The 27,541-nt window shown below is 37.4% G+C and overlaps 1 protein-coding gene across 2 annotated transcripts; it reads left to right on the top strand.

The window, feature by feature from the left end:
• The first annotated feature begins 1,364 nt into the window (after positions 1–1,364).
• LOC111778103 (sacsin) lies at positions 1,365–27,149 on the top strand. Of its 2 annotated transcripts, none has more exons than XM_023657754.1 (13): positions 1,365–2,117; positions 3,610–4,336; positions 7,034–13,029; positions 14,715–16,204; positions 16,883–17,146; positions 17,594–17,811; positions 18,313–18,584; positions 19,219–22,237; positions 22,320–22,452; positions 23,481–23,998; positions 24,113–25,021; positions 25,267–25,443; positions 26,596–27,149. In XM_023657754.1, the coding sequence occupies exons 1-13, from the start codon at positions 1,768–1,770 to the stop codon at positions 26,791–26,793; spliced, it is 14,271 nt and encodes a 4,756-aa protein (XP_023513522.1). In that variant the 5' UTR covers positions 1,365–1,767; the 3' UTR covers positions 26,794–27,149. The 2 variants fall into 2 exon arrangements, with proteins under 2 accessions (XP_023513522.1, XP_023513523.1); XM_023657755.1 differs by having other exon boundaries at positions 2,034–2,117; positions 3,692–4,336.
• Positions 27,150–27,541: the final 392 nt, after the last annotated feature.

The following is a 27,541-nucleotide window of genomic DNA, read 5'->3' as shown; positions in this document are numbered from 1 at the left end:
TCACCAAAACTTATGAAAACTATACATATTTATGGTATATAATCCTAACCATTAATTACATATAACCATTTTTAGTAATTGTTATGAGCTCGTCAGTTATTTATTTTATATATATATATATATATTGTTATGAGGTCGTCAGATATTATCCTCTCCGTGACTACTTTGCATTTCGGGTTAAGAATGTGTGGAAGTGCATGTGTCTCTTTTATAAGAACGGTGTTGTGAGATCCCATATCGGTTGGGGAAGGAAACAAATGATTTTTTTATGAGAATGTGGAAACCTCCTCCTAGTAGTTTAAAACCGTGAGGCTAATGATGATGGGTAATGGGCAAAAGCGGACAATATCTGTTAGCAGTGGGCTTGAGTTGTTACAAATGGTATTAGAGCCAGACATCGAATGGTATGCCAACGATGACACTAAGCTCCCAATGGGGTGGATTGTGAAATCCTACATCAGCTGGAAAGGGCAAAGTAGCACTTCTTACAAGGGTGTGGACCCACATCGGTTGGGAAGAGGAATAAAATATTTGTTTATAAGGGTATGAACAATATCTACTAACGGTGGGCTTTGACTATTTTATGTGCATTTCAAAGTGTGAAAAGTGGGAGAATTTAACGAGCCCAATTCCAATTATTTTGTTTTGAGTTAAATCACGAGGTAATTAGTCATATTCAGATGTTCACGACCAAGAAATATGAGATACTTGTTCGAGTAGACCCTAAAAGGATAAAAGAGCACTGAAAGCGTCAACCGGTGTATCACGAGGCAATTTGTTGTATTCAGATATTCACGACCAAAAAAACATTAGATACTCGTTCGAAAAGACCCTTAAAGGATAAAAGAGCACTAAAACGCCAACTTGTGTATCACGAGGCGATTAGTTGTATTTAGATATTCACAACCAAAAAACATTAGATACTCGTTCGGGAAGACCCTAAAAGAACAAAAGAGCACTGAAACGCCAACCAGTGTATCACGAGGTGATTAAATTCATATATGCACGACCAAAAAACATTAGATACTCGTTCAGGTAGACTCTAAAAAAACAAAAGAACACTCAAACGTGAATGAGTGTTTTGTTATTGAATTGGATAGAAATATGATTTTTGGGAGAATAAATAACCAAATCTAAATTAAAATGAAATATTTCTTAAATTCAAATGGATAAATTGATATATATTTGATATATATTTATTGGGTGGAATTATAAATCTAAATTAATTTCCGAAGTAAATAGGAATTTTTGTTTAAAATCTCATTTAAGATGGATTTTGTTTTGATTTAAGAACATATTTGGTAAGAAAAATGGTTTATAATCCGCGAAAAACAAAGGGTCAGGACATTTGATGGATATGGAGCCACATTTCATATCCCCCTCCCGCCTCGGGCTCGTACTGTGAAATCTGTGATCTGTTGGTGTGGCGATGATGAACTCAAACTTAATTTAATCTTCATCTCTTCCAAATCATTGACCGTACAAACCAGAAAAGTCGTGAAAGTAAAACAGCATCAGACAAAGAAAATCCCAATTCCAAGAGGCAAATTCATCGATCCTTTGCTCCAAGTTGCAGCAAAATCACCGCAACCAGATATTCATGCCGTGTCGGCGACTCATTACGTTCTTTTAGCAGACTTCTGATCGTTTTCCCGGCGATCACTGTGAATCATTCGGAGAATTATTGTTCGTATGGATTTTGATTGACGCCATGGTTTAGAAAGAGCTATTCAGCTGATAGACGTGTTGTAACTCTGTTTGAGAAGTATGGCGTCGGAATCGGCGTCGTTGGACTCGGTTTTTCTCGAGGATTTTGGTCAGAAGGTTGACCTGACTCGGCGGATTCGTGAGGTGCTTCTTAACTATCCTGAGGGAACTACTGTTCTCAAGGAGTTGGTCCAGAACGCCGATGATGCAGGCGCCACTAAGGTTTGTCTCTGTCTCGACCGTAGAGTCCATGGCCGTGAGTCGTTGTTGTCGGAGTCACTGGCACCGTTTCAAGGGCCTGCGCTTTTGGCCTACAACAATGCGGTATTTACAGAAGAGGATTTTGTCAGCATTTCAAGGATTGGTGGCAGTAATAAGCATGGTCAAGCCTGGAAGACTGGCAGATTTGGGTAAGTTTCTCGTTGCAATACATCTTGACATGTGTTTAATCTTATTCGTATTGATAAAGATGGAATTATGGATAGTATTTTAGTTGTTCACGAGTTATTTTCTTAACCAGAACTAGTTTTTCATTGAAGTAACGAAAAAAGACTAATTTCATGAAGGAATGAGAAGAAAATAAAACGAAAACATTTGTAAATTGGTTGTACTATCTCGTCGTTCTATAATTTGTTCTTATATAGTTTCATTTGGCCTGGCTAGTGACAACTTTGCATTATGATGAACCAATCTTATGTTTGCTTCTGTTTGGAGAACCTTTAGCTAGAGGTGTTCATGAGACAGAATTTCCACTGCATTAAAATTTCGAATTTCAGGCTTGTGTGTAGCTTTTTTTTTGCTCTGTAACCACTTCCATTCAATTATAGTGAAACAATCCGTTCATATTTACATATATATCAGATATGGGCCTTCCCTCCAAGTCAATTAGTCTTATAACACTTGTTTTTTGGAAACAGTTTCTAAAAGCTCCAGTTATGTTCATAATTCATGGTTCAAAACCGGCTAACTAAATTTAACTTTTCTGATAATGAAAAGTAATAGACTGTTGGTAATGGTTACGATTTTTGGAATTAATTGGCAACACGAATTTGCATTCTCATCTCGTATGAATTCCTGTCGGGCTTTAGTAAACCTGTGCTGTGCTTTCTCTTTCCAATGGCAGTTGATGGTTTTGTTAGCTTGAGATCATCTTCCTTTGGCACCTTCACTTCATCTTGTTGCTTCCAATAATGTGAAGGATTTAATCTTTATGAAGTGCAACGCAATTTCATTGGAGAAAAGTACAATGCAAAATTAGATGTTGACATGCTTAAAGCCAGCATACAAGTTGTTGAAATTTCTTGAACATTTCTGGAAAGTACTTTTGGCTATTATTTTCCTTTGGTTGTTGTTACCCTATTCTATATTTGTAAAATTTTTATTTAAAAATGTTAAAAATTTATCATTGAATGGTCATCCTTCAAGAAAACCAAGACATTTCTCTGGATGAACAATATAGAGCCTTCTTTTGGATCCTTTTGAAGGAAATAAATAAGTGTCTTTTTGGATCAAGACTGTTCCTTCAAAATGTTCTTTGACCTTAATATTTATTATGCTATTTTGTGGTGTAAACTGTCTAACCCCTTTGCTTCTTATAGTTATGCTTCCCTTCTAACCAATTCGAAAAACCTTTTGTAATTGTCATGGAATTTTATTCCTTCTGTAAATTTTATACATCAACGAAATTGTTGTACACACACATATATAAATCATTATTGGATATGCTAAAAGCAGTCAGTAGGAAAGATAATTAGTGCCTCTCTCCATTCCCCTGTTAACAATCATTTAATAAATTCTACATTTTCCGTATTACCAAAAGAAATGGAAATACAATTACATTTTCTTTAATATTTTGCTTACCATGTTGACTTCATAATAACAATTTTTGGTTTAATTTTATAGGGTTGGCTTCAACTCTGTGTACCATTTAACCGAGCTGCCTTCATTTGTTAGCGGTAAATATGTTGTTATGTTTGATCCTCAGGGCATTTACCTTCCAAAGGTTTCTGCAGCAAATCCTGGAAAGCGAATTGACTTTATTCGTAGCTCTGCCATCTCACAATATAGAGATCAGTTTCTTCCTTACTGCGTGTTTAATTGTGACATGAAAAGTTCTTTTGCTGGAACTTTATTTCGGTTGCCATTGAGAAATGCAGATCTAGCAGCCAGAAGTAACATTTCGAGGCAAGCTTATACAGAAGAAGATATTTCTTCCATGTTTGCTGAACTTTACGAAGAAGGAGTCTTAACGCTGCTCTTTTTGAAAAGTGTTTTATGCATTGAAATGTTTGTATGGAATGATGGTGAGACAGAACCACAGAAGCTTTATTCCTTTTCTGTGCGTTCAGCAAGCAGTGACATTATTTGGCACAGGCAGATGTTACTAAGGTTATCAAAATCGACAGCTTCCACTATGAGTGATACAGATAGCTATTCACTCGAATTCTTGAGTCGAGCAATGTCTGGAACTCAAATAGAGGAAAGGATTGATAGCTTTTTTATAGTTCAAACCATGGCATCAGCTACCAGTAGGATCGGCTCTTTTGCTGCCACTGCATCAAAAGAATATGACATTCACTTGCTACCTTGGGCATCGCTTGCTGTTTGCACATCTGATGACTCCTCAAATGTAACCTCAGTAATTTCAAAATTTCTTTTACTTTGTGGAATCTCTGTCGCCCTTACACCTGCACCCACACCGGTTCCCATACCCACATGTTTATGCACACCACCATGCACACAAATACACACTGCTTTTGGATGATATCTTGCATTGTGAAATCATTTGAGTTTTTTTAATCAATGTTTTTCTTTGTTTTTTTCTTTTTATAAGAAGCTAGGCGTTTGTTGAGAAACATGAAAGAATACACGAGCATCCAAAAAACAAGCCCAACAAAAAACGTCCCAGAAAAATTATAGGAAGGGACCCCGATCCAACAAAATCAAACCAAGTCTATAGTTACAAAAAGGTCTAGTGGCCGACACCCATGAAGAGTTATTAAACCTGATCACCTCTTAAACTTCATCATAAGATACTCCAAATCTCAAAAACATTATATTATTTCTCTCAATCTGAACTTCCCACAAGATGGCCAAAGAAAAAAAAAAAAAAAAAAAAAAAAAGATTATAAAAAATNATTACAAAAGAATAAATTAATTGAATAGCCAATGAATAGGTGATGTAGTATGGTTAGTTTTATTTTCTTCTATGATATAGTTGGCAGGCTCAGAACTCCTTATCACCAATGGTTATAGTAGCCGCCAAATACGAGTACCTGTATCGTTACTGCTTCTACCTTATTTAGGGAGCTGAATTCTACTCAATAAAAGACTAAATTAATTTCCAGCATTTTGATGATATTGGTGTTTTTGTTCTTGGGCCAAACACTACGGTTGGAAGATGGGAACTTGATTTTGTTGGAGATAGGTTTACACCTACAGAAAATTGAATGCTTACTAAACTTAGTCAACAGCAGCAACAACACACGATCCAGTTAGGGATTTGGAAGAGATGTCTCAATTATGAGAAACACCTTGGTGTAGGACTCTGATATTTTATATATTGCTAAAGCAACATCTATTTGAGTGAATCTTGGAGAATGAGTACCCTTGGAAGGCATCTGACACATGGAAGTCGGAGATGCTAAGAATCTTGAAAAATATTTGGAATGAACATTCTTGAAATTGAGTTTTAATCCGCAGGGAACAAACTTGCGCTCTATAATTTGTACGAAGAACAGAGGGAAAAGGTAGCTGTTGCCTCCATACCACCAGTGTCAAGACTTGTAAGGGTTCTAATTTGGATAACCCTAAAGAAGAATTTGTTCGCAAGTGTGGTGATGGGAAGCAACAACATTGCAGGAACCCATATAATTATCCTTCAGAACCATAGATTGAAGATTGCTAATCAATGAAGTGTACTTGAGAGGCTTAAAAGGGCTGGGATGTATGTCCTAATTTAAGTTTCACAAGTATTAGTTCTTCCTGGGGGTTCTTTGGAGTTGAAATTCCTTCTCAAAAAAGAACTTTGAGATACATTTTTTGGCTTTGCAAAAGCAGACTAGAATATCGAAGGAGTTCTAGGGCAGGCAGAACCTTTCACGAGGGCTCTGCGTGCCTCTTGAGGGTGCACAAATATGGGAGAATATTCCTCTCGTTGCCTTCTTACAGAGCTGTAGTTTTGCAGTTCAATTATGTTATTTATACCAACTCTTATTAGTTTTCCTCCCTTCCTTTCTTTCCTTTGATAAAATTGCAGGATTGTGCCTACTGGTTTCTCTTGTAAATTGCTTTCATCACTGAAATTGAGTTCCTTGTAGAAAACCGTTTCATGCTGGAACATATGACAACCTAAACCAAATAAAGGCTTTTCTGTGTTTTCAAGGAAACCAATTTGAATGCCTACCCCATCGAACCACCTCTATGTCTGAACATCCATCCTCTCATTTAATGTTTTCTCATTCGCATGGATACCTTGCCTCTCCCGGGTAACTTGTGTGTGAATTTTAAATGGAGTGGAGGATGGTAGTAACTTTTACTGTTTCAGTGTCTTTTAAAAAAAAGTTCGTTATTTTTCTGTTTCAGCAGTCTGTTTGGTAGGTTGTAAACTTATAATAGGTCCTTATCTGTAACTGTAATAGCTATCAAATATGGCACTATTGCTTGGATTGATTTTGAGTGAATGATTTCAATTCAATAGAAACAGGAAAGAGTATTGTCAATAGAAGCCTTAAAAATGAAGTTCTAAATGATCTTTGGGACTAAGAACAAATATATATGTTATGCCTACGTGCATTGACAAGGTGATAACGGTTTAAGCCTCACTTTCTTCCCAAAGAAACTTTTTTTTTCTGCATTTTGATCTTGTACTTTATTAAGTTTAGCATACTTTGCATCTCAAAACTTGAAACCTTTCCAAATATGTTTATAAAATATCAAAGGTTATGAAAAATGAATGCAGAGAGAACCTTCCCATTAGCCATAGGAGTTACAAAGGACTCCCCAATTAAATTGCAATAACTTTTTCATACTAGTATTTATTCTCTCAAACTTGTAAGTTTAGCTATCTCAAGTCATTTACTTTACTTGTACCATTACTCTCGTTGAATGTCATTTTCTCATATAAAATTTATTATAGATTAGATTTAATGGTGGAGTTCTTTGATCTTTTTTTACTTTCTACATGATTATGTTCATGAGTCATAGACTCCTACTATATAATTGTTCACTACATTACTTTATGTTGCATGATCTTTTTTTTCCTTGCCGATCTCCTGTTTTATGCAAACACATGATCTTATATACAATTGTAATGCAATATTGACAGAATAGTGTTCTCAAACTTGGTCGGGCCTTCTGTTTCCTCCCTTTGCCAGTAAAAACTGGTCTAACTGTTCAAGTAAATGGATTCTTTGAGGTCTCATCAAATCGACGAGGAATTTGGTATGGGGCTGACATGGATAGGAGTGGAAAGATTCGTTCAATCTGGAACAGGCTCCTTTTAGAGGATATTATTGCTCCTTCTTTTATAGAACTGCTTATTGGAGTGCAAGTATTTCTGGGTCCAACAGATGCCTACTTTTCCTTGTGGCCCAGTGGTTCATTTGAGGAGCCATGGAACATATTAGTTGAGCAGGTGTACAAAAATATCGGCAATGCTCTTGTTCTGTATTCAAACGTTGAAGGTGGAAAGTGGGTGTCACCAAATGAAGCCTTTCTTCATGATGACAAATTCGCAAGAAGTACGGAACTTGGTGAGGCTCTGGTGCGTTTAGGAATGCCTATTGTGCATCTTCCCGAAAATCTGTCCAACATGCTTTTAAAGTTCTGCTGTACTTTTCAACAGAAAGTGGTTACACCCTGTACTGTTCGTCAATTTCTTAGGGATTGTAAACATGTTTCTACTCTGAACAGACCTTACAAACTTGTATTGTTAGAATATTGCATTGAAGATTTGATTGATGCTGATGTTTGCACACATGCATTCGGCTTACCCTTGCTGCCACTGGCAAATGGTGATTTTGGGTTATTTTCAGAAGCCTCAAAAGGGATCTCTTATTTTATTTGTGATGAGTTGGAATATAAGCTACTGCACCAGATTTCTGATAGAGTAATAGATTGGAATATACCACTCGCCATATCAGCTAGACTTTCAAACATTGCCAGGTCTTCGACATCTAATCTTTTTGCTTTTAATGTGCATTATTTTCTCCAGCTGTTTCCAAAATTTGTGCCTGCTGACTGGAAGTATAAAAATGAGGTGTTTTGGGACCCTGAGTCTTGTAGCAACCATCCTACTTCGTCATGGTTTTTACTCTTTTGGCAATATCTTCGTGACCATTGTGAAAAGTTGTCATTATTCAGTGACTGGCCCATTTTGCCGTGCAAATCAAGGTATCTTTATAGAGCCTCTAAACAATCGAAAGTAATTAATGTGCAGATGCTTTCTAATGAGATGCAAAATATACTCAGTAAACTTGGATGCAAGTTGCTTGATCCCTACTATAAGGTCGAACACCGAGACTTGTTCCACTATGTAAATGATGGTAATTGTACAGGCATTTTGGACTCTATATATGATGCAATTTCTTCAACTGGGGGTTTACTGCTAACTTCACTCCACAATTTAGAGGTGGAAGAGAAGGATGGACTGCGTAGGTTTCTTCTTGATCCTAAATGGTATCTTGGAGGATCTATGAAGGATAATGAATTAGAGAAATGCAAGAGGCTCCCCATTTTTAAAGTCTATAATGGAGGATCTGCTCAAGATTTTGGTTTCTCAGATCTTGAAAGCCCTCGAAAGTACTTCCCACCCTCAGATGTTGGAGAGTGCTTTCTTGGAGTAGAGTTTATTTTCAGCTCTTCAGATGATGGTGAAGAGGAGATTTTGTTAAAATACTATGGGATAAAAAAGATGGGAAAGGCATCTTTCTACAGGAAACATGTATTAAACCAAGTTGGACAGTTGCAGCCTAAACTTCGTGACAATACCATGCTTTCTGTTTTGCTAAACCTTCCACAGTTATGTGTTGAAGATGTAACCTTCAGGGAGTGTTTGTCGAATTTGGATTTTATTCCAACTTCAAGGGGCACTCTTAAGTGCCCTGCTGCATTGTATGATCCTCGTTATGAAGAACTGTGTGCTTTACTTGATGACTTCGATAGTTTTCCTTCCACTCCTTTCAACGAATCTTACATTCTGGACATTTTACAAGGTTTGGGTCTTAGAACATGTGTATCTCCTGAGACCATTGTGCAAAGTGCTCTTCATGTAGAAAGATTTATGCATATGGATCAAAATAAGGCTCATTCAAGGGGTAAGGTTCTTCTATCATACTTGGAAGTTAATGCAATTAAGTGGCTTCTCAATCCAACAAATGAAGAGCATGGGATGGTGAATCGATTATTTTCTACAGCTGCAACTGCATTTAGACCTCGTAACTTCACTTCCGATCTTGAAAAATTCTGGAATGATCTTCGTAAAATTTCCTGGTGCCCAGTATTACTTACACCTCCTTTTGAAACCTTACCCTGGCCTATTGTCTCATCCATGGTAGCTCCCCCAAAACTTGTAAGATTGCCCAAGGATTTGTGGCTCGTTTCAGCAAGCATGCGAATACTGGATGGTGAGTGTTCTTCTTCAGCTCTAGCACACAGCCTTGGTTGGTCTTCTTCCCCTAGTGGCAGTATTATTGCTGCTCAACTTCTTGAGCTTGGTAAAAACAACGAGATTGTACATGACCTGGTGCTTAGGAAAGAACTAGCTCAGGCAATGCCAAGAATTTATGCATTGCTGACAGGTTTGATTGGTTCAGATGAGATGGATGTTGTAAAAGCTGTGCTTGAAGGTTGTAGGTGGATTTGGGTTGGAGATGGGTTTGCGACATCAGAAGAGGTTGTCCTTGATGGTCCTCTTCACTTAGCCCCTTATATTCGGGTTATACCTATTGATTTGGCAGTTTTTAAAGAATTATTTTTAAAACTTGGAATTCGGGAATTTCTGAAGCCCAATGACTATGCTGATATTTTGTCTAGAATGGCAATTAGAAAAGGATCCTCTTCTCTCAACACACAGGAAGTGCGGGCAGCCATTCTCATTGTACAACATCTGGCTGAGGCTCAACTTCCAAAGCAACAAATTAATTTATATTTACCTGATATTTCATGTAGACTATTGCCGGCCAGCAACTTAGTTTACAATGATGCTCCTTGGTTACTTGGGACAGACGATACTGATGTTTCATTTAATGGGGAATCGACTTTTGTCTTGAATGCAAGGAAAACTGTTCAAAATTTTGTCCATGGGAACATATCCAATGAGGTTGCAGAGAAGCTTGGAGTCTGCTCACTTCGTAGGATCTTATTAGCTGAGAGTGCTGATTCCATGAATTTGAGTTTATCTGGAGCTGCCGAGGCTTTTGGGCAGCATGAAGCCTTGACAAACAGACTTAGACATATACTTGAAATGTATGCAGATGGTTCTGGGATTCTATTTGAGCTGATTCAAAATGCAGAGGATGCAGGCGCCTCTGAGGTGGTATTTCTTTTGGATAAAACACATTATGGAACATCTTCAATTTTGTCTCCTGAAATGGCAGATTGGCAAGGACCAGCTTTGTACTGTTATAATGACTCTGTGTTTAGTTCTCATGATCTTTATGCAATTTCACGTGTTGGTCAAGAAAGTAAGCTGCAAAAACCATTATCAATTGGAAGATTTGGTTTGGGCTTTAATTGTGTGTATCATTTTACGGATATCCCCACATTTGTTTCTGGGGAGAATGTTGTTATGTTTGATCCTCATGCTTGTAATTTGCCTGGGATCTCTCCTTCTCATCCGGGTCTCCGAATAAAGTATGCTGGAAGAAGAATTCTGGAACAATTTCCTGATCAATTTTCACCATACTTACATTTTGGTTGTGACATGCAGAAGCCATTTCCTGGTACACTGTTTCGTTTTCCCCTTAGGAGTCCAGCTCTTGCTTCCAGAAGTGAAATCAAGAAAGAAGCTTATGCACCTGAAGACGTTCTTTCACTTTTTTATTCTTTTTCTGAAGTTGCTTCTGATGCTTTGCTTTTCCTCACCAATGTCAAAACAATTTCAATATTTACAAAAGATGATATAGGACATGAAATGCAATGCCTATATCGTGTGCATAAGAATACTATCAGTGAACCTTCTACAGAATCCAGTGCACAGCAGGATATTATTAACTTTATTTGTGGAAACCGCCAAGGTGAGTTAGACAGAGAGCAGTTCCTAAGGAAATTGAATAAATCCATCAGCAAAGATCTCCCATATAAATGCCAGAAGCATATTATAACAGAGAAAAGTTCTGGTGGTGATATATTGCAGCACTACTGGATAACCTCTGGATGTTTAGGTGGTGGGCTCCCGAGAAACAACTCAGGCGTGGGTGACAAGTCCTATAATTTTATTCCCTGGGCTTGTGTTGCTGCACTTTTACATTCTGTAAAGGTAGATGAGGAAATGAACTATGACCAAGAGGCTGAAAATAACTGGCTAATTGCTTCTGATTCAGTTCAAGTTTCTTCTGCGTCTATACAAGGCAGGAAACCTTTGGAAGGACGTGCTTTCTGTTTTCTACCATTACCTATTAAAACTGGACTCCCTGTACATGTCAATGCATATTTTGAACTTTCATCAAATCGAAGGGACATCTGGTATGGTGATGATATGGCAGGGGGAGGAAAAAAACGTTCAGAATGGAATTCTTATCTCCTTGAAAATGTTGTTGCCCCCGCTTATGGCCACTTGCTCGAAAAGATTGCATCTGAGATTGGTCACTCTGGTTTATTCTCCTCATTTTGGCCGTCAACAGCAGGATTAGAACCTTGGGGATCAGTAGTGCGAAACCTCTACAGCTTTATTGGTGATTTTGGTATTCTTGTTCTCTATACAAATGCTCGGGGAGGCCAGTGGATTTCTGCAAGACAAGCTATTTTTCCTGATTTTTCTTTTGATAAAGTGCATGAGCTTATTGAAGCATTGTCTGATTCTGGCCTGCCACTCATCTCTACTTCAAAGTCAATTGTTGACAGATTCATGGAGGTATGCCCGTCACTACATTTTCTGACTCCTCACTTGTTAAGGACTCTGTTGATTAAAAGGAAGCGCGCATTTAAAGACAGGAAAGCAACCATCTTGACCCTCGAATATTGTTTAGTCGATTTGAAATTGCCTTTTCAATCTGAAAGTCTGTGCAGACTGCCTTTACTGCCTCTGGCTGATGGTACATTTACCACATTTAACAAGAATGGGATGGGAGAAAGAACTTACATTGCCAGGGGCGATGAATATGGTATACTCAAGGAGTCAGTTCCCAGCCAACTTGTGGACCCTGATATACCAGAAGCAGTTCATGCAAAGCTCTGTGAGGTAGCCCAAACTGAGGATTTAAATATTTGTTTTCTTTCATGTCATTTGCTCGAGAAACTCTTCCTGAGATTTCTTCCCACAGAGTGGCAAAATGCTAGACAGGTGAACTGGAATCCTGGTCATCAGAGTCACCCTAGCTTGGAGTGGATAAGATTGGTTTGGTGCTACCTCAAGTTGCATTGTAATGATCTATCTCAGTTTTCTAAGTGGCCTATACTGCCCGTTGGCGAAAACTCTCTCCTGCAACTTGTTGAAAATTCAAATGTTCTTAGAGCTGATGGCTGGAGCGAGAACATGTTTTCCTTGTTGCTAAAAGTTGGGTGTTTGTTTTTGAGGCGTGATATGCCAATAGAACATCCACAACTGGAAAACTTTGTGCATCCTTCAACAGCAACCGGTATTCTAAATGCTTTTCTAGCTATTGCTGGTGATATTGAGAATGTTGAAGGGCTATTTCATGATGCATGTGAAGGTGAGCTGCATGAGCTCAGGAGCTTTATTCTTCAGTCAAAATGGTTTCTTGAAGGAAACATGGAAGCCACTCATGTTGATATTATTAAACGCATCCCCATGTTTGAGTCATATAAAAGTAGAAAATTAGTAAGTTTGAGCCAACCTGTTAGATGGATTAAACCCACTGGTTTATATGAGGATTTTCTGAATGATGATTTTGTGCGCATAGAATCAGAAAAAGAGAGAATCATTTTGAAAAGATACTTCGGGATTGGAGAACCATCAAGGGTTGAATTCTACAAAGATTATGTTCTTAACCACATGTCAGAATTCCTTTCAGAAAGGGAAGCTCTTTCAACCATTCTGCTTGATGTGAAGCTTTTAATTGAAGAAGACGCCTCCCTCAAATCTTCAGTTTCTATGATACCATTTGTTTTGACTGGAAATGGATCTTGGCAGCCACCTTCAAGGTTATATCAATTTTTAGCTTACCTCCTAAAGCATAATATATATGTTATCGCAATTTCTTTTATGGATTTTTTTTTTTTTTTTTTTTTTTTTTTTTTTTTTTTTTTTTTTTTTTTTTTTTTTTTTTTTTTTTTTTTTTTTNTTTTTTTTTTTTTGCATTTATTGGATAATATATTTAAAGTGCTACAAATCAATGTGGATACTACCTAATCATTGAACAGTGTCGTAGCTTCAAGATTTGTAGGACTTTTCATCTACTTTCACTTTCCGTCTTTGACATTTACACTTTACAGTCCATCACCTTGATTACATGTTGTACTTTGTGGTCCATTGTATTTTTACTGTAGAGAAATAGAGCTTAGGAGTGGGTTCTTCAAAAATATTTTTGAATTTACTTTTATACATACCACCAAGATCTCTGAGGTCACTTTTGTATCTTGTTCTAAAATTTATTTTTACCTATATTAAATTTTTTTGTTGTTGATGTTTGCAACTAAAAATTTTCCTATTATACTATGCAGGAAATCGCTGCAAAAAAGGCTAGAAAAAATATAGAAGATATGTGGCAAAATAATTAAGTAGGTAGAAAAAATTAATCAGGTATAACAAGAAAATAGTGTCTACAATTATTGTGAAATATTGGATGAACCTGTTACGGGCCCCGGTCTGTGATCGAGTTATGGGTTTCTCGTAAGTGGGGGTAGAATGTGTTTGTGTGGGTGAAGGAGAACTTTTTCTTTTGACCTATTTTGAAGAGTTGTAAGGCTGAAATAGAGAGAACCTGAATACCTCTAAGTTAAAGTACTAATTAGAATTTATCTTTTCCATGCTATCGTTAGTGGGTTCTATACGTGGCTGCTTCTTTCATTCTTTCTGCCATGAGTGTAACGTGTGTACACTTGTAGTGTTATTGTATCAAAATCCTTCAACATATATAACTAAAGGTCTCTCAAGTCTCTCAAGTCTCTTGAAGTGAAATGTTTGTACCGTTAGAAAAGGAAAAGAGAAAAGAGGAGGAAATATTTCACTGGCGAAAAACAATTGTATCTGTGCTGCGGTTAGAAGATGAGATTATAGCTATGCTTGAATTATCCCTTCTTTTAGAGCGTCTATTTATTCTTTAAAAGATTAATCAGTTTTGAAATTTGCTAAATCCTTTAACATATTATTATTAGTTATGTTAAGGGGGAAAAAAAAAAAAAACTAAATTGTTGTTAACTTATTATTATTAGTTATGTGTTTTTAAAGATACATACAAGGTATGAGGCAAAGTAATTTCGTAGGTAGAAAGTTATTCTGGCACAACAAGGAAATAGTGTCCACCATTATTGTGAAATTCTGGATGAATCCTTTAACATATACGACTAAAGGTTTACCAACTCTCTTGAAGTGAAATGTTTGTCTATCAGAAAAGGATTAAACAGAGGAGGAAATATTTTGCTTGTGAAAAACAATTGTATCTGTGCTGCAGTTAGGAGATGAGATTACAGCTATGCTTGAATTATTCCTTCTTTTGGAGCTTCTATTTATTATTGAGAAATTTTTTAAATCCTTCCTCTCACCAGAAGGGAAAAAAGCATCTAGATTGTCGTTAACTTCTTATCATTATTAGTTATGTATTTTTTAAGGGAACCTTAAGTATGCAATTTCTACCAGCTAATGTTACCGTATTTGATTTTCTTACCAGGCTGTATGATCCTCGGGTACACGAGTTAAAAAATATGCTGCATGAAGAAACCTTTTTCCCATCTGAAATTTTTTCAGATGATGATATTTTAGATGCTCTAGTCAGCCTTGGACTTAACAGATCTCTTGGTTTGACTGGTTTTCTAGATTGTGCTAGATCTGTTCCGCTGTTGAATGATTCTGAGAACTCTTACGCAAGAAGATTGTTTGTGTGTTTAGATGCTCTTGCACACAAGCTCTCAATCAACGTGGAAGGAAATTGTTATGAACTACAGACTTCTACGCTAGTTGAGAGTGACTATGTTGATGATGACACTTCCATGGAAGTTGGCTCTCTCAATAGAGAGGATACCTCTGATATGGGCATTGATTCCTTAATAGGCAACCTGACTGGTGATGAATCAGAGGAAGAATTTTGGTCTGAAATGAAGACTATAGCTTGGTGTCCTGTTTGTGCTGATTCACCTGTAAAGGTACTTCCATGGTTGAAAACTTGTAATAAGGTTGCTCCACCAAGCATTGTGAGGCCTAAATCACAGATGTGTATGGTCTCCTCTTCAATGCATATTCTAGATGGTGTGCTTCCTTCGGTATACTTACAACATAAACTTGGTTGGACTGATTGCCCGAGGGTTGAAGTTCTATGTGCACAGTTAACTGATATTTCCAAGCTTTATGGGGAACTCCGGTTGCATTCTTCACTAGAACCCGATATCAACACTGCATTGCAAGAGGGGATTACCATTCTTTACTCAAAACTGCAAGAATATAGGGGAACCGATGATTTTGTGCTGTTAAAATCTGCATTAAATGGTGTATCCTGGGTTTGGGTGGGGGATGATTTTGTATCCCCGAGTGCTCTTGCCTTTGACTCACCAGTAAAGTTCTCTCCTTATCTTTATGTTGTTCCATCCGAATTATCAGAATTTAGAGATCTGCTTTCAGAATTAGGTGTTAGGCTGAGTTTTAATGTCAAGGACTACTTGGATGTTCTTCAACGCTTACACAAGGATGTTAAAGGGTCTCCTCTATCCACAGATCAGATGAATTTTGTAATCTGTGTGCTTGAAGCTATTTTAGACTGTTGTATGGACAAGCCAGAATTCACTGCTACCAGTATCCCTCTGTTAATTCCCAATTCCTCTCAGGTTCTGATGCTAGCAAATGATCTGGTTTACAATGATGCACCTTGGATGGAAGAAAACAACATTCTTGTTGGGAAACACTTTGTACATCCAAGTATCAGTCATGATTTGGCAAGCAGGTTGGGCGTGCAATCCATTCGTTGCCTCTCATTAGTTGATGAAGAGATGACGAAAGACCTACCATGCATGGAATATGCCAAAATTAGTGAGCTTCTGAAGTTGTATGGTGACGACTATTTGTTCTTTGATCTTCTGGAATTGGCAGACTGCTGCCGAGCTAAAAAGTTGCGTCTAATATTTGACAAAAGAGAACATCCTCGCCAATCATTACTGCAACATAATCTAGGTAACTGACTTAAATTGTACTATTATGTCTTAACTATAATAAGTTAATATACTTCCTTTGAGTTAGTAGAGATTTTAGGTTTTCATTTGACCGAGAAAAAGTGTTTAGAATTTTTGTTTTGACTTTCTTAGAATTCCATGATAAGAAAGTGGTTAAACTTTTGAATATTTTTCATTGTTTTATGAGAAACGAGAAAAAAGATATAATAATTGTGATAAAAACAATAAACAAAAACACGAGATTCTAAATTTGGCTTAAAGAATAAACTTGCAAAGAACTTTAGGGTCAAAACCAAACTTGAAACTTCGAAACCACAAAAGAGGGCTGAGAGAACCAGAGACAAGCTTGAAAAAAGAGAACCCCTGAATCCAAACACCAAAGAAAGCCCGCTGAAGGAACACTAAAAGACACCTTTGAAAAAGCCCTCCCTAATCATCATCTGAAACTTCACCTTTGTGATTGGAGGTCCATACCTCTAGGGAAATGCACGTCTATAGAGCATGTTCTTTTTCTTTCTCTGATAGTGAAATATAGTGTTTTATCTGGTATTTTGTTGCAACCTAAGTGAATTTACCCATCCTGAAATATGCTGATTTTCACTGGTTACATTTTCTTCTACATTTCTCTTTGCGATGAATTGTGAATTATAGTTGGTTTACCCTATTGTTACACGCATAGGTGAATTTCAAGGTCCTGCACTGGTTGCCATCTTTGAAGGCTCTAGCTTAAGTACAGAGGAAATCAGTGGTCTTCAATTTCGTCCTCCTTGGAAATTAAGGGGTGATACTCTTAACTACGGTTTGGGACTGCTCAGCTGTTATTATGTTTGTGATCTCCTTTATATTATTTCTGGTGGCTACTTTTATATATTTGATCCCCGTGGAATAGCTCTTTCTGTAGCTCCAAAATCTGCTCCAGGGGCAAAAATGTTTTCTTTGATAGGTATGTCTTTCATTCAACCACGGATGAATATATTTATGCTCTCCTCATATAAATACTTTATTTCAACAATTTATTATTTAGTATTAAACAATATCTTTGGCTCATTTACAGCATAATGCATTGTCTTCATTATTTCAAACCTGTACAGACTAACAGTACATGAAAAAAGTGCACATTGAAAGAATAATGCATCGTTTTATATTTATTTTTCTAAAAACATTATTGTAAAATAAAATGAAGAAAGTAGATGAATGTTTAACAACAGGAATTCTCAAAGTACAGAAGTACATACTAACCTTCTCTCTCTCTCTCTCTCTCTCTCAACATGGAGAAGAAGCTTTTCATTGATGTTGGGAATAGAGAGATTAACAACTATCATTAATCAATGAGAGAAATTTTTCGTTGACGTTTCATTTAATAATCAATTATCTTTCTCTTCTCTTTTAGGCAGTAATTTGATAGAGAGATTTAAGGATCAATTTCATCCTCTGTTGGGCGGTCAAAATATGTCATGGCCATCAGATTCCACCATAATCCGCATGCCTCTATCTTCAGCATGCTTAAAAGATGGACTTGAGTCGGGAATAGAAAGGATAAAGGAGATAAGTAGCAAATTTTTGGATCACGCTTCAAGGTCACTTTTATTTTTAAAATCCGTTTTGCAGGTATCGTAACATCACAAACATTCCTTTTTCCTATGAACTCTGTGGTGCTATGTTATCAATTCAATGATAAATTGTAGAGTGGTTCTGATTTTAGGAGAAAGTCATTCTGCCCGAGCATATTTCTATGCAATATGTGTGCACACACACACACATTAGTAACCTAATTATTGAGAAGAGTTTTGCAACATATCAATGTTTTCTGGATTTAATAACCAATTCAATTTATTAAGAGCTAAAAATCACGTTAATGGAAGGACAAATAAGGTATTAGGTTGAAAATGAAGAATAATACCATCCAAAACTGTTTCTTACACATCCAGGCTTTTCTATGTAATTTAGAAGATTCAGTTTTGTTTAATTTTGAAGGTTAAGTTGTATGTCTGATTAAAGCTCGGGCTGGTAGACCTTTGATTAGTCGAGGCAATGTCACTGTGCTTTTATCTGGATTCAGGAGTTTTTTTTTTAATATTTCTTCTTAATGAAAGGTAATTAAATTGTCAGGTTTCATTCTCAACCTGGGACCAAGGCGGGCTTAACCCTTACCAAGACTATTCAGCTTGCGTCAATTTATCATCAGCAATAGCAAGGAACCCATTTTCAGAAAAGAAGTGGAAGAAGTTCCAATTATCAAGGCTATTTAGCAGCTCAAATGCTGCCACAAAAGTGCACGCAATAGATGTAATTCTATTCCAGGGAGATGCTCAATTTGTTGACCGCTGGCTTGTGGTGCTTAGCTTGGGTTCTGGGCAAACTAGAAATATGGCTCTTGATAGGTAAGTTCGCTAATTTTGTGCAACAAATTTTGATAGGTAAGTTTTCTTGTGCTTGGGAAAAATTTCCTGCTTTATTTTTCATGTTGAAGTAAAAAAAAAAAAAAAAAAAAAAAGNTACTCTAACAACTTTTCAATTCTTATCGTAATTGGTCTGCTTTGTGGTAACGTTAATTCCATTCTTTTCTTCCTTCTAATTTTTCTCACCTCTCCTATTTTTTCCAACTCTTACAAAGTGAGGAACTAAATCTGACTTATATATCATTGATATATATTGCAATCTAATACAAAGTGGGCATTAGGTTGAGCGTTTTGAGCAGGGGCCATTAGATGGTAGGTTCTAATTATTTTAATGAATATATTAAAGATAATTTTTTGAAGTTTATTCTAATGAGCTCGTGTAAGGAGGAATGTACGATGAAAATACAATCAGCTTTGGAAAAGCTCAAAGCCCAATATCTGGTAGTTTATATTTTTGCACTAATTGATACATTGTTTTGCCACTGATCTTTGTTTCTCACTCAGCGTCTACATCTTCTCTCCCTTCCATTTTCTCAAAGTAACTTTGTAATTTTTTTATTTTTTTTTTGAACTAGAAGCGAGTATAATAGCATCTTATGGAGTTTCCTATTTGCAGGCGATATCTTGCGTACAACTTAACACCTGTTGCCGGACTTGCAGCTCATATATCTCGCAATGGCCTTCCTGCTGATATATATCTAAAGAGTCCTTTGATGGCCCCCTTTCCTTTATCTGGTGATATAATATTACCTGTCACTGTTCTTGGATGTTTTCTTGTTTGTCACAATGGTGGTCGCTATCTTTTCAAAAATCAAGTTCTCGAAGCCTTTGTTGAACCTCTTGATGCCGGAAATAAGTTAGTCGAAGCCTGGAACAGGGAATTGATGTCCTGCGTATGTGATTCTTACATTTTCATGGTATTGGAAATTCATAAACAGCGAAAAGAATCTTCAAGTTCTGCATTGGAGTCAAATGTGACTCATTCCATAAGTTCATCTTTAAAGGCATATGGAAATCAAGTTTATTCATTTTGGCCTAGGTCCGGCAATGGCAGTGATTCTGATCTGGACAGAGGGCTGAAAGCAGATTGGGAATGTCTGGTTGAACAAGTAATCAGGCCATTTTATGCTCGTGCTATTGATCTCCCTGTGTGGCAGCTTTACTCCGGAAATTTAGTTAAGGCTGAAGAGGGTATGTTTCTTGCTCAACCTGGGAGTCCCGTGGGTGACAACTTGCTGCCTGCAACAGTTTGTGGTTTTGTCAAGGAGCATTATCCTGTGTTTTCGGTGCCATGGGAGTTGATTAAGGAGATCCAAGCTGTGGGAATTACAGTACGCCAAATTAGACCTAAAATGGTTCGGGATCTCCTCAGGGTTTCTTCAGCATCCATAGTTCTTCAATCAATTGATACGTATTTGGATGTTCTTGAATACTGCTTGTCTGATATTGTGTTGGCTACATCATCTAACCATGCCGAGGATAGTATAGGAGCTGACTCTATTAACACCAATCCTGGTGGTAGATCAACAAATACTACAGAAGACGGTCCAACTTCTATTCCAGTCTCTAGCGTCCATAGTTTTGCCAGGTCCTCTAACCAAAATGGAGCCAGTTCAGGTGATGCTCTTGAAATGATGACAAGTTTGGGTAGGGCTTTATTAGATTTTGGTCGAGGAGTTGTTGAGGATATTGGTAGAAGTGGCGAGTCCTCGTTTCATAGTAACACATTTAATGGCAGAAATAACAGCTACAGAAATGTAGACCAGCATTTTCTACAGATGGTTTCTGAGCTCAAAGGTTTACCATTTCCAACTGCATCCAACAATTTAGTAAGGTTGGGGAGTATGGAACTTTGGCTTGGTAGTAAGGATCAACAGGAACTGATGATCCCTTTGGCAGCAAAGTTTCTCCACCCTAAAATATTTGATAGATCAATCTTGGGAAATATCTTGACCAATGATGCCCTCCATAAATTTTTGAAACTGCAAAAGTTCTCTCTTAACTTACTGGCAACTCATATGAGGTCAGTGTTCCATGCAAACTGGGTGAATCATGTAATGAACTCAAATATGGCTCCATGGTTTTCATGGGATAATAAATTAAGCTCTGGGGTTGAGGAGGGACCAACCTCTGAATGGATAAGAATCTTTTGGAAAAATTTTAGCGGCACATCACAGGACCTTTTGCTCTTTTCTGATTGGCCACTTATTCCAGCTTTTCTTGGCAGACCGATCTTATGTCGTGTAAGAGAACGCCATCTTGTGTTTCTTCCTCCTGTTGCACATTCAGTTTCACCAAATTCTATCTTGGAGATTGGTGCTGGGGGCAGTGATGTGGCTGAGACATCTTTGAGTGATATTTCTAAACCTGAATCCCTTCAGCCTTATACTTTAGCTTTTCAAAGATTCCAGGACATGTATCCTTGGCTATTCCCTCTATTAAACCACTGTAACATTCCAATATTTGATGTAGCTTTCATGGACTGTGCTGCTCTATGCAATTGTGTACCTAATTCTGGCCAACCACTAGGGCAAGTAATTGCTTCTAAGTTTGTGGCAGCTAAAAATGCAGGTTATTTTCCGGAACTTGCATCACTTTCAGATTCAAATAGTGATGAACTCCTCAAACTTTTTGCCAAGGACTTTGCTTCAAACGGAACCAACTATGGGAGAGAAGAGCTTGAAATATTACGAACTTTACCCATATATAGAACTGTCGTCGGATCATATACACAACTGCGTGAGAATGATCAGTGCATGATCTCTTCAAATTCATTCCTTAAACCAAACAATGAATGCTGTCTATCTTATTCATCAAATTCAATGGAATATTCATTACTTAGAGCCCTCAGAGTCCCTGAATTGGATGATGAACAAATTTTGATCAAGTTTGGGTTTCCTGGATATGATTGCAAACCTCAATCGGAACAGGAAGATATCTTAATATATCTGTATACAAATTGGCGGGATCTTCAAGCCAATGCTCGCTTAGTAGAATGCCTGAGTGAGACTAAATTTGTGAGGAGTGCTGATGAGTTTTGCACAGATTTGTTTAAATCAAAGGAATTGTACGATCCAAGTGATGCTTTGCTAACATCTGTCTTCTCTGATGAAAGGAAAAAATTTCCTGGAGAAAGATTTGCTGCTGATGGGTGGCTTCATATTTTAAGGAAAGTTGGCCTTAGAACTACAGCAGAAGCCAATGTCATTCTTGAATGTGCCAAAAAAGTAGAGACTCTAGGAAGTGAATGGAGGAAGTCGGAGGAGGATGGCTTTGAGTTTGACTTGACAAATGCTCAAAGCGAAGTGCCCATGGAAATATGGACTTTGGCTGGATCTGTTGTTGAAGCTGTTTTTTCAAATTTTGCCGTCTTTTATAGCAACAGTTTCTGTAACGCTCTTGGCAATATTGTTTTTGTTCCGGCTGAATTAGGCTTTCCAAATCTTGGTGGCAATAAAGGTGGCAAAAGAGTTCTCGCTTCATACAGTGACGCAATCGCATCAAAAGATTGGCCTCTGGCTTGGAGTTGTGCTCCGATTCTTTCCAAGCACTGTGTTATACCTCCTGAGTACTCTTGGGGAGCACTTAATCTGAAAAGCCCTCCAGCTTTCCCCAAAGTACTGAAACATTTACAGGTAGCCACTCTACATCCTTCTTAATCCTATTATTTTAATGAGAGTGACCTAAGCAAAATATAGCTAATGTACTTGGACACAGGTTATTGGGAGGAATGGTGGTGAAGACACTCTTTCTCATTGGCCAATATCCGTGGGCATAATGTCAATCAATGAAGCTTCTTGTGAGGTTTTAAAGTATCTTGAAAGGATTTGGAGTACCTTATCGTCTTTGGGTAAATGTTTTCCATATTCTCAAATAGCACCCCACCCCCCTCCCCTGTGGCACTTAGATGCGGTCTGCCAAATAGTTGACATTTATTTGCTCTCTAATTTTTTAATTATTAAGTAAATTGAAAGCACGTAAAATAATTTTATTGACTGGCTGCAAGTCATATTATTTATGTTAAAACTAAATGTAATCATATAATATACTAATAGTTAGGGGGAAATATCATTTGTGACTTTTTCGAAATACTTTTCTTCTCATTGCATGTCAGAAAGCTACCAGTAGGTACATAATTCAAGCATATTCAGGTGGAGGAAAAATAAGGGGAAATACAGGACTAAAATAAATTCAGGTCCTTGTCCAAATAGTTCTCATTAGTTGGGTTAGTCTCATACCGTCAATTGATAAGTACTCTTTTGGGTAGTTCTTTTTTCTTTTTCCTGAGTTATATGGCCATCATCTGTCTCAAGGAAAACTCAGTTATTTTGGCAGATTGGCATTAAAAAAGAGGTTTCTAATCAATCCCAATAGCTGCTTAGTTATAACATTTTCATATAAGATCCGAAACTGTAATAAAAATAGACATATATATAAGAGACGTGGAGGCCAGATATATTGCACACTGAGAAAGACAAGGGAGAATATAAAAAGATGTTCTTAGTGTTGTCAATTGAAAAGGCTCACCAGCTTTTGGATAGTTGCGAGGGAGGTATTTAATTTTTAACATGACTGATCTTTTCTTCTTATTGTTATTATTTCGTATGTCTGAATAGCAGTTTAGATGGGAGTTGTAGTTTCCTTTTCCTGTTCACCTCATTTATCTGTGTAAATCCTTCTTTCTGAGCCCTAATTTCTGTACAAGTCTCGGAAAGCATTTTAATCAAAAAAGGGAAAGATTCTGGGAAAGAAAAATAATCAGCCCCTAACTTGTATATGCCTTCTGTGCTTGTTTTTCTTGGGGGCGGTGGCTTGCTAGTGCCAGTTTCTACAATACTTGTCATATGGGTTAAGTGAAAAATCTGTTCATCCTTGCAGATGTTTTGGAATTGCAGAGAGTGGCATTCATTCCTGTGGCTAATGCAACACGCTTGGTCAAAGCTAACGCTCTCTTTGCTAGATTGACTATTAATTTATCTCCTATTGCATTTCAACTTCCCAGTGGATATCTTCCTTTTGTGAAGATTCTTAGAGATTTGGGGCTACAAGACGGACTATCAGTTGCTTCTGCAAAAGATCTTCTATCAAGTCTTCAAGTGGCTTGTGGATATCAACGCCTAAATCCTAATGAGCTTCGGTCTGTGATGGAAATATTACATTTTATCTGTGATGAGGCTACTGAAGCAAAGATTTTCTATGGTCGGGAACCTGAAGTCATAGTCCCAGATGATGGCTGCAGACTTGTTCATGCAACTTCCTGTGCATATATTGATACTTATGGTTCTCGATATATAAAATGTATCGACACTTCAAGGCTAAGATTTGTTCACCCAGATCTTCCTGAGAAGATATGTAGAATTTTGGGCATCAAGAAATTATCTGAATTAGTCATTGAGGTAAGCATGTCATCTTGATGCATCAGTTCTTGTAATTCCAGTATTTTCCTCCTTTTGGTTCCCTTTTCGTCAGTTCAAATATTATCTTTAATTGGAAACCAACTTGTGTGGCAGGAGTTGGATCACGAGGATAGTATAGAACCGTTGGAGTGTATTGGAGCAGTGTCTTTAGGACTCATCAAGGAGAAACTATTGAGCAGATCGTTTCAGAGTGCTGTGTGGAATGTTGCGAATAGCATGGTTAGTTACACTCATACAAATAAAAATCTAGATCTGGAAGCTGTTGAGGAATTACTGAAATCATTTGCAGAGAGGCTTCAGTTCGTTAAATGTCTACATACTCGGTTTTTGCTTCTTCCAAATTCTATAAACATCACACGTCCTTCTAAAGATTCCATTATTCCAGAATGGGAGGACGGAAGGCATCATAGGGCTCTTTACTTTGTTAAGCAATCAAAAACTTGTATTTTGGTTGCTGAACCCCCTGCTTGTATATCAATCTTTGATGTCCTTGCCATTGTTGTGAGCCAGATTTTAGGATCACCTATACCTTTGCCTATTGGTTCTTTGTTTTTCTGCCCTGAAGGTATTGAAACTGCCATCGTTGATATTTTAAAGCTTTGTTCTGAGAAGACGAATGAAAAATTTACTGGAATTAGTAGTTTGATTGGAAAGGAAATACTACCTCAAGATGCTCTTCAAATACAGCTTCACCCATTAAGACCGTTTTATGCTGGAGAAGTAGTGGCATGGCGGTCTCAAAGTGGAGAAAAGCTGAAATATGGTATGGTCCTGGAGGATGTTAGACCTTCAGCCGGCCAAGCACTCTACAGATTCAGGGTAGAGACCACATCGGGCATCATCCAGTCTCTTCTTTCTTCACAAGTTTTATCGTTTAGAAGCATTTCCATTGATGGTGGCCCTTCCTCTTCAAACTTGCTAGATAGTAGTCACATGGTTATCGATAATGGTAGTTCCGTCCAAATGCCAGAGAACTCGGAAAGTGGCAAAATACGATCTCAGGTTCGGGTCTTGTTCTACATTGTATTTCTACATTTTATACTATGTATCCCTTCTTTTTTATTCTTGAATTAGGGAACTTGGATGATGAATTCATTGTAGTTCTTGGTTTAGGAACTGGAGAAATAAGTGTTATATTGTTTACCGTTTGTCTTCTATCTGAGTCTATCAATAAATACTTGAAAAATATTTGTTATTTCTTCATAAATTTTCAATTGTACACTGAAAAGATTTATTGGTTGGCGCAGCCTGCTGCAGAACTCCAATATGGCAAAGTATCTGCCGAAGAACTGGTGCAGGCAGTTCATGAAATGCTTACTACTGCTGGAATCAATGTGGATATTGAGCGACAGTCCCTCTTGCAAAAGACCATAACCCTGCAAGAACAATTGAAGGATTCTCAGGCAGCTCTTCTGTTGGAACAGGTATGCGTTTGTTGAACTATATGTGTTTGGATTTGTGTGCTCGATGTATTGTGTAGAATAGAACTATCTAGTACTACCAAAAACTCCGATAACACCAGCATGCAACCTTACATCTAAGAGATAGAGCTCCAAGTATACTCGACACGAGTCTATCATTCAAAAGTGTTTGTAGTGTGAATATAGAAGTCTATCCCTCAGTTACAGAAGAAGTTGATCCACTTTAATAGAAACCAGTTACTAACAAAATAACCAACCCACAAACTAATTAACAAACAAAGTAAAACCCAAAGTTACAAAATTAAATCCTACTATGTAAAAGAAAACTGTGAACTTTCTTTCGTTTCACACAGTTCCAAGTGCTTGGTAGGGTGATGCCCGACAGTGAGGAAGTCTCTTTGGTGTCTTATTAGATGCGCAGTCCGAGTGCGAGGGAGAAAAATAGTATAAAGCGTTTAATAGGAAGGTTAGCCGTAACATGGTGGTTACAACAGATAAATTATCCACCACCTTTATCTACTCATCTATGGACTCGCGTTCCTTTTTGCCAAAGGGCTCCAAGAAAGGTTAGCCGTGCTCTAACTGCACTACCTTCCTCAACATCCACAGTTTACTTGGCGTTTCTTTTCGCCATTAAGCTCCCCAGTTAACTTGCACCATCATTGTGGAAAACGCTTGACCTTTTCGGTGCTAATCTGCGCCTTCCAACTCATTTTACAAGCATCTAATAGATGATGCTTGAGTTTGCAAGGATTGGAGCCGAGATTCCTCACGAAAAATTATTCTTTGTTTACTTTTTTTCCCCTTCTCCAAGAGAATCCTCGTTTAAAAGGGTGCGTGAGGCGAGTTGGGGGAGGTTCAAAGTTAGGCTAAGGATCAAAGTTATATAAGACGGGACAGGTAAGGAGGATCATAATCCCCATCCCTACATCTGAAAGTGAATGAGGAAACTATTAGAGGAGCCCTCCCCTTATCTCCCAATTCCAAACTATTTGAAATACTCACTCAATAAGCCCCTTTCTCCAACTCACTAGTTCTGCACAGCATGACTCTAATAGCAATTCTAGGAATTATCTCGTGACGTTAAAGTTAACAAGACACGTATCTTTCTAAATATCTCGAGATCTATTCATGGTTTCTCAATCAATTTTGCAGGAAAAGTCCGATGCTGCAGCCAAAGAAGCCGATACAGCGAAAGCAGCTTGGGTTTGTCGGGTTTGTTTGACTTCCGAGGTAGAAATAACCATAGTTCCTTGTGGCCATGTTCTGTGCCGTAGATGTTCTTCTGCTGTTTCGAAATGTCCATTTTGTCGACTTAAAGTTTCAAAAATCATGAGAATTTTTCGACCATGATCTCTGCTACTTCAAGGATATAACGTTCCCACACGAGCGAGCAACATCCAAAAATGGCGAATTCGACTCCAGGATCACTTGGCTTAACCACAAGAACGACATGGTTTTGGCTTTCCACAGAATTATCGGTTATATTTGTACAACAGGGGGTCGAAATGTAAATAAAAAGTGAAATCTCAGTTTGGTTTATCTATAAACTTGTGATTCATTGGTGTACAGAAGGTATAGTTGACAACGTTAGCAATATTGATATGTCCAATAAGATTTATTCTTTATTCGTGGAGAATTTGACTGGTTGCAGTAGTAGTGATCTGTTCATGTATATTTTACAATTGTTTGGCCATTTTTACGTGAAATTCACTGGTTACTGGATTGTTTATCCATTGATGGAGAAAGCATGAATCTGAGTTCAGACTTGTATGGAATAAAATATATATATATATATATATATATATATATATATATATATATATATATGTATGTATATATGTATACATGTATACGAGCATGAGTTTTTGTTGGCGAGAGAGAAATTAAATGGATTCAAAGGGGCTTTTCGAGAATGTAGCAACAAGCTTATTTTTTGAAATGACAACTATTATTATTAATTTACAATGAGAGTTAATTTTAATTTAAATTAATTGACTACAATTCGGTACTAAATTTGAATGTTGATTAATCAGACTAAAATGAAATGAATAAAGTAAAAAGATTTTCATGAATGAAAAAATAATGGAGATGCGGGGTA

Source organism: Cucurbita pepo, chromosome LG17, assembly GCF_002806865.2.
Source record: "Cucurbita pepo subsp. pepo cultivar mu-cu-16 chromosome LG17, ASM280686v2, whole genome shotgun sequence".
Lineage (NCBI taxonomy): Eukaryota > Viridiplantae > Streptophyta > Magnoliopsida > Cucurbitales > Cucurbitaceae > Cucurbita > Cucurbita pepo.
This window is presented reverse-complemented; position numbering and strand designations above follow the sequence as displayed.